This window comes from Eimeria acervulina, genomic scaffold, assembly GCF_000499425.1.
Source record: "Eimeria acervulina Houghton genomic scaffold, Eah_scaff862, whole genome shotgun sequence".
Classification (NCBI taxonomy): domain Eukaryota; phylum Apicomplexa; class Conoidasida; order Eucoccidiorida; family Eimeriidae; genus Eimeria; species Eimeria acervulina.
The window spans coordinates 5563-13388 of record NW_013549553.1 but is presented as its reverse complement, the minus strand read 5'-3'; the positions used below and the strand labels follow the sequence as shown (position 1 = coordinate 13388).

General features: G+C 54.0%; 2 protein-coding genes across 2 annotated transcripts in view; both read left to right on the top strand.

The window, feature by feature from the left end:
• Nucleotides 1–690: 690 nt before the first annotated feature.
• On the top strand, nt 691–2899 carry EAH_00050910 (NMD3 protein, putative; the record flags this gene model as incomplete). The annotated part of the gene is made up of 2 exons (XM_013394221.1): nt 691–950; nt 1606–2899. The coding sequence occupies 2 exons, from the start codon at nt 691–693 to the stop codon at nt 2897–2899; spliced, it is 1554 nt and encodes a 517-aa protein (XP_013249675.1).
• Nucleotides 2900–4091: 1192 nt separating this feature from the next.
• Nucleotides 4092–7826, top strand: part of EAH_00050900 (tRNA synthetase, putative) — a gene marked incomplete at both ends in the record, with an annotated part of 7669 nt that continues 3934 nt past the window's right edge. The window contains 2 exons of the mRNA XM_013394220.1: nt 4092–4314; nt 4356–7762. Coding sequence (XP_013249674.1) covers nt 4092–4314; nt 4356–7762 — 3630 coding nt within the window. The remainder of the gene's footprint in view (nt 4315–4355; nt 7763–7826) is intronic.

Below are 7826 nucleotides of genomic sequence, written 5' to 3'. Positions count from 1 at the left end.
TTTAACTTGTCTGCAGCAAGACATTGATATCAGCAGCAAAATATGTCGCACATTTGTTGTAGATCGCTGCAGACAGTGCAGCAGATTCAAAGACGCTCAAGGAAGATGGCTAAGCTGCCAGCTCGAATCAAGGTATGCTGCTGCTGCTGCTGCTGCTGCTGCTGTTGATTCTGCTGCTGCTGTGGCTGTTGCTGTTGCTGCTGTTGCCGCTGTTGCTGTGGCTGTTGCTTCTGTTGCTGTGGCTGTTGCTGCGGCTGTTGCTGCTGCTGCGGCTGTTGCTGCTGTGGTTGTTGCTGCTGGTACTGGTGCCGTTGCTGTGGCTGTTGCTGCTGCTGTGGCTGTTGCTGCTGCTGTTGCTGCTGCTGCTGTTATTGCTGCTGCTGTTATTGCTGCTTTGATTATGTGAATTATTGAATGTAAATATAACGACTACCTGCCTAGCTATCAATCTATCTTAATAAATAAATAAATAAATAAATAAATATGCTGATGTGGTGCAGAGAACTGCTAGGTTTATGTCTGAAGAAGCTGCGAGGCCTAAAGACAGTTAACAAAGTAGCAGATTGCTGCTGGCTGTACACCGAGCCTAATTCAAACAAACTGCGGCTTCGGCTGACTGTACGGTCCTTCATCTTAGACGGCAAAGCAGAGGCTGAGCAAACATTTAACGTATCCGGCATTATACATAATATGCAGTGCACGCAGTGCCAGCAGGTAAGACATACTCCTGCTGCTGCTGCTGCTGCTGCTGCTGATGATGATGATGGTGATGATAGTGTTGCTGATAGTGCTGCTGCTGATAGTGCTGCTGCTGCTGATAGTGCTGCTGCTGCTGATAGTGCTGCTGCTGATAGTGCTGCTGCTGATAGTGCTGCTGATGCTGATAGTGCTGCTGCTGCTGATAGTGCTGTTGCTGCTGCTGATGTTGCTGCTGTTGATGTTGATGTTACGTACTGATCCTGCAGCAGCAGCAGCAGGATTAGCATAAGCAGGATTAGCATGAGCATCAGCAGGAGCAACTGTGTGAATATTAGAAGTGTGTTGCTGCTGTTGCTGTTGCTGCTGCTGCGTGCAGATGTATACACCGCATGCAGGCTGGGGTGCTAGGGTCCAGGTGCGGCAGCGCTGTGAGCATAGACGAACGTTTTTATACTTAGAGCAGCTGCTGCTGCAGCAGCAGCATTTGCTTCAGAAGCTGCTGCGGGTAGTTCAACGAAGTGACGGCTTAGACTTCTACTTTCCTAATAAACAAGCAGCAGCAGCATTTACAGATTTCTGCTGCAGCAGACTACCATGCAGCACGAACAGCAGCAAACAGCTTATATCGTATGACAGCAACAGCAATATATATGTTTATAAATATACAATACTTATTGAGCTGTCACCTGTATGTAGAGACGATTTAGTATTCATACAAGGGAGTACAGCTATCAATACACTAGGAGGCTTCTCGTCTGTCTCCTTATGCACTCGCGTGTCATCGTCTCTGCGGCTCGTTGATGCATTTTCTGCTGCTGCAGTAGATATTGCTGCTGATCTTTATTTTAAGCTGCGTTTTAAATCAATCTGTACGCGCAAGAACTTATCTTTCTTTCTTATCCTTAGTGTGACTCCAATCAAGCAGCAGCAGCAGCAGCAGCAGCAGAAGCAGCAGCAGCAGCAGCAGCACAAGTCCAAACGCCGTCAGCAGAAACTACGCAAACAGCAGCAAGAGCAGCAGCAAGAGCAGCAGCAAGAACAGCAGCAGAAGCAGCAGCAGCACGGAGAGTCTGATGCAGCTGCTGCTGCAGCAGGGGATAAAATGCAGCTTGACTCCAACACTGCTGCTGCTCCCAGCAGCAGCAGCAACAGCAACAGCAGCAGCAGCAGCAGCAGCAGCAGCAGCAGTGGGTTTGTTGTAGCAGAGATAGAGCTGCTGCGGTGTAATGCAGCAGGTGTACCTGAAGGAGAGCCTCTAACAACAGTCAGCCATCTGGGCTTGGGGCTGCATGCAGGCGATTATGCAGCAGGCTATGATTTAGAAAGAATAAACTTTTCAGGCTTTGTAGAGGACTGTCTAGAGCGAGATCTGCATTGGAGAACAAGCAGCAGCAGCAGCAGCAGCAGCAGCAGCAGCAGCAGCAGCAATGATACAGGGTGCGGGCTTGCAGGAGCCCCTTGGCCTGTGATATTAGTTAAGAGATATTATCCGCATAGATCTACGAAGAAGAGACAGTGGGTTTTAAAGAGCATTCATAAAGATAAAGATGAAGAGACAGCAGAAGGTGCTAGCAAGGAAGCAGCAGCAGCAGCAGCAGCAAACAATCAAACAAACACTAGGAAGCGTAGGAGCACACAAGAGCAGCAGCTTATTGAGTGCGACAGCGATCTTGAAGAGTTTAAGAGGGATATTGAAGAAGATAAAGAGTTAAGAAGACAGCTGCTGCTGTATAAAGACCCAAGACAAAATAAAGATGCAGCAAATAAGCCCAAAGGAGCAGCAAAAATACGCACAAACAGCAGCAGCAGCAGCAGCAGCAGCAGCAGCAGTGCGCAGCAGCAGCAACAGGGATTAAAACGGAGGGAAGCAAACAAAGCAAGGAGACTCGCAGAGAGACAGAGCCGTGTGCAGCTGCAGCAGCAGCAGCAGCAGCAAGAGGAGACATATAATTCAAACAGCAGCACACACTCAGACTCAGATAATGATGCTGAAATAACCCCACAGGGATCGGGATCGGGATCGGGATCGGCTCCCGCAGTTGATATCAGCGAGCTCCTCGATGGCCTCACTTTAGAAGACCTCGAGCCCATACACCCGGGGCGCTTTTCGCAGCAGCAGCAGCAGCAGCAGCAGCAGCAGCACGAGCAGCAGCAGCTTGGGGATGCTGCTGCGTCTAGCGGGGATGATGAACCCCTTTAAACATTTCTTTTCAACCCTAAACCCTAAACCCTAAACCCTAAACCCTTGGCACTTAGCTGCTTATGAAAGCATCGCGTTCAAGACGCTTCAAAGAGAGGGGTCTTCGACTGCGGCCCTTTCCTCCTACTAGCTAGCTAGCTAACTAGCTAGCTAGCTAGCTAGCTAACTAACCAGCTAGCTAGCTAGCTATCTGGCAGGCTAGGTAGTGTGCAGGTAGTTGGCTAGCTGGTGTATAGCCAACTGGCTAGCGATTGTACAGCTAGCTAGCTGGCCAGCTAGCGAGTGTGTAGGTAGGTAGGTAGCTAGCTAGCTAGCGAGTGTGTAGGTAGCTAGCTAGCTAGCTAGCTAGCTAGCGAGTGTGTAGGTAGCTGGCTACTAGGGCCATAGGCAGGTAGATAGCTAGCTAGCTGGCTAGGGAGGGTGTCGCTAGCTAGCTAGCTAGATACGGAGTGTGTAGCTAGCTAGCTGTGGATAGAAGATGAGCCGCTAATGCAATGCGAGGGCGCCCGCTGGCCTGCTGGTGGTCTCCCCACAGAGTCTAGGGTTTAGGGTTTAGGGTTTACGATGTAGGGTCTAGGGTTTAGGGTTTAGGGTTTAGGGTTTAGCTTTGTGGGGCCGGGCTTCCTCATCTAAATAGAGAGACTTGTTAATGAGAGGCCTGGAGAGACACCTGACGAAGGACAGGAGACACCCAGCAGCAGCAGCAGCAGCAGCAGCACGAGCAGCGGCAGCAGCAGCAGCAACAACAACAACAGCAGCAGCAGCAGCATGCTGCTTCTCTTTGCAAATGAATCTAAGAATAAGCATCTATGATGGTTTAGAGCAGCAAAAAGAAGAGACAGCTGAAAGACACTGTCTCCTCTCTAACCCTCTCAGTCTCTTTAGGGGGGCCCCCGGGGGCCCTCCAAGGGACTGCTGCTAGGGTTTAGGGTTTAGGGTTTGTTGTTGCAATTAAAATTATTAATTTAGATTTATTTTCGCTGTTATCGCGGTTTCTGCTGCGTGGCTAACACTTAGACAAAAAAAGGTTCAGCACTGCAGCTGCAGCTGCAGCAGCAGCAGCAGCAGCAGCGCAGCAGCAGCAGCAGCAACAGTTGCAGCTGCAGCAGCAGCAACGCAAAGCCCTCTGTGGGCGCTGATCTCTCTGGGGATCGTCTGAGACGATCCCGGCCCCACACCAGCGACAAAATGCATGCATAAAGCGGCGAGTAGGCCACGCACAACGAGGCCCTGCAGCAGCAGCCGCAGCAGCAGCAGCAACAGCTGTAGCAGCAGCAGCAGCAGCAGCAGCAGCAGCAACAGCTGTAGCAGCAGCAGCAGCAGCAGAGGTAGCAGTAGCAGCAGCAGCAGCAGTAGCAGCTTCATGGTTGTACAAGACATCTCTCCATGCGATGCTGTGGCCAAGGCCTTCCCCGGTTGCTGCTGCTGCTGCTGCTGCTGCTGCTGCTGCGGGTAGATGCTGCTGCTGCCGTCTCCTTCTCCTGCAGCAGCTTTCTCTTCAGATGCAGCAGCAAAGGGACTGACTTGTCCAGAGGGCCTCTCATCCCCACGCAGCAGAAACACCAGCTTCAAGCAGCAGCAACAGCAGCAGCAGCAGCAACAGCAGCAGCAGCAGCAGCAGCAAAAGGAACAGCAGATGTAAATACACCCCAAAGCACTTTCCATTATTATGGGAGGCCCCCAAGCATTTGGGGGCCCCTTGCTGCGGCCTCGTGCAGCAGGGGCTGCTCTAGCAGCAGCAGCAGCAGCAGCAACAGCCAGCTCCGCAGCAGCAGCAGCATTGGGGAGGATGTTGCAGCAGCAGCCCGTGCTGCGCTGCAGCAGCAGCCGATCTTTCCGTTTGCTGCTCTTGAGCAGCAGCTGCTGCAGTGGTGGGAGTCTCTCTCTCTCTTCTCGCCTGTAGCCCCACAGCAGCAAACCCCAGCAACACCAGCAGCAGCAGCAGCAGCAACAGCAGCAGCAGCAGCAGCAAAGGCCTTTTGCATGCCCCCCCCTAATCTAACCGGGTCTCTGCATGCAGGGCATCTCCTCAGTTTGACGCTGCAAGATGTTCTCTTCAGGTTTCAAAGACAAAAAGAAATAACCCCATTAAAGCAGCAAATGCTGCTGCAGCAGCAGCAGCAGCAGCAGCAGCAGCAGCTGTACAGAGAGCAGCAGGAGCAGGATAGGGAGCTGCAGCATCAGCAGCACAAAGAGAAGCAAATGGAGGTGCAGCAGCACCAGCAGGAGCTGCAGCAGCTGCAGCAGAACCAACAACACGATCAGCAGCAGCAGCAGCAGCAGCAGTTGCTGCGATCCTTTTGGGTTCCTGGTGTAGACTATGCTGGCTTAGGGCTTCAGCTGCTGTTTGAGCGGCATCTGAACAAAAAGAGACAAAGGAGACAGCTCTCTGCTCGCTGCTGCACCAGCTGTCTCCGCTGTCTTGTTAGCAGCGCCTTCCTAAAGGGAAGGGGGCTTCAGCTGCTAGACTCGCAGCAGCTGCTGCAGCTGCAGCAGCTGCAGCAGCAGGAGCAGCAGCAGAAGCAGCAGCAGCAGCAGCAGGAACAGCAGCAGCAGCAGTCTCTTTTGGGTTCCGAAGGCAGTGAGGCTCCTATGAATATCTCGTCCCTGGAAAGCAGCAGCAGCAGCAGCAGCAGCTGCTGCTGCAGCATCAGCAGCTGCTGCAGCAGCAAGTGCAGCAGGAAGGATTGTTTGCAGCACCTGCTGCTGCTGCAGCGTTGGCTGCGGCTATGCAGCCACCGCATTTATGAGCAGCAGCGGCAGCTAGGCCTAGGCTGCTGGTGGGGCAGCAGCAGCAGCACCGTTGATGCTGCTGCTGTGTCTCTTGCACGCGAGGCCTTTGTGCTGCTGCAGCAACAAGGATTAATAAAGAGACAGCTGGCGCCGCTGCAGACGCTGAGACAGCGAAAAGGAGACACCTGCCCCACAGTTGTTGTTCCGACTGAACTCCTAGAGCTGCCAGCACTGCAGCAGCAGCAGCAGCAGCAGCAGCAGCAACAGCAGCAACAGGAGACACAGGAAGCGCTCTTGGCTTCTTTGCTGCTCACAGGCAAGTGGGATGGGGGACTTTTCATAGAGGCGCCTCTCACCGACTGCAGCAGCAGCAGCAGCAGCAGCAACAACAGCAGCAGCAGCAGCAGCAGCAGCAGTGGGAAGAGGGAAGAAGTACAGCGGCTGCTGCTCCCCGTGCGGTCGCTACGAGATCTGCTGCACGTTGCTGCTGTCGTCACAGATGATGCGGCTGGCTTCCAAGAGCTGCAGCAGCAACGGGAGCAGCAGCAACAGCAGCAGCAGCAACAGCAGCAGCAGCAACAGCAGCAGCAGCAACAGCAGATGGCATTCCTGCCACTGCTGCAGCGCAGCGTCCCGTTTCTGCTGCAGGAGCGGGGACAGAAAAGGCATCCTCATGCTGCAGCAGCCAGTCAGCACATCACTCACTGCACCTGCAGCAGCAGCAGCAGCAGCAGCAACAGCAGCAGCAACAATAGCAGCAACAACAGCAGCAGCAGCAGCAGGGGTAGGAGGGATTTGCTTCCTGCATTTGCTGCTTTGAAATGGGAACCGATCCCAGGAGCGGCGCAGCTGCCAGCCTGCGTCGAAGCAGCCCTGCGATTTGCTGCTGGACAGCAGCAGCAGCAGCAGCAGCAGCAAGAAGAGCAGCGGTCCCACCGCCAGCAGGAAGAGGAAGAGCAGCAGCGGCAGCAGCAGCAGCAGGTAGCACGCGAAAAGGCTGTGCTAGCAGTTTTGCTGCTGGCTGGGGAGCTGCGTATACACCTGAGCAGAGACACCCCACAGGAGTTTATGTGCAGCTTAAGGAGACAGGAGACAGTTAGCAGAGTTAAACCCCAGTGGCACTTCGACACAAAACAAGCAGCAGCAAACGTACTCCGTCTCCTCTGCCCCACAACCCCCCAGCAGCAGCAGCAGCAGCAGCAGCAGCAGCAGCAGCAGCAGCAGGCGAGCTGTATGAACGCTGAGGCGTCAGAACCTTCCCGTGAGGGTCTAAGGAAGCCTGAAGAGGCAGTATGCAGCAGCATCAGCAGCAGAAGCAACAACAACAACAGCAGCAGCAGCATTAGCAGCAGCAACTGCAGCAGCAACAGCAGCAGCAACAGGGGTATGGAGGTGCTGCCGTCTCGTTATTTCAATGAGTTGCTGCAGCAGGTGCAGCTGGGGGCCCCTTGGTGTCTCAGCCGCCAGGCCTGGTGGGGTGTCCCTATCCCTGCCTATCTAATCAGAATCAAACCCCACAAACAGCAGCAGCAGCAGCAGCAGCAGCAGCAGGGGGAGCAGCAGCAGCAACAGCAGGGGGAGCAGCAGCAGCAGCAGCAGGGGGAGCAGCAGCAGCAGCAGCAGCAGGAAGAGAAGGAAGAAGTGCCTCTATGCCAACGAATAGTAGCAGCAGCAAGGGCCCTCGACAGCAGCAAGGAGCTGCTGCAGCAGGAAGGGACAAATGAAGTGTCTCCTCTCAGCAGCGCGCGACTACGGGAGAGGGTTTTAAATGCATATTCTGCTGCTATTAAAGAAATGCAGCAGCAGCAGAAACAAGTAAAGCAGCAGCAACAGCAGCAGCAACAACACACGGGGCCGCAAGAGACGCCTCGCAACCACATGATAGACAATTCAGCTGACTTGCTGCTGCCGCAGGTTTGCTGCTGCTGCACCGGAACAGCAGCAGCAGCAACTGCTGCTGCTGAGGCACAGGAGTTTGCAATTGCTGCTCTGGATGAGGAGACAGCAAAGAAAAAGGCTGCTCTTCTGATTCAACAGCAGCAGCACCAACAACAACAGCAGCAGCAGCAGCAACAGCAGCAGCAGCAGCAGCAGCAGCAGCAGCAGCAGCAGCAGCAGGTCGAGTTTGAGGTTGAAGCAGATACTGATGTTCTGGATACCTGGTTCTCCTCTGCTCTGTGGCCGCTCACTTCCC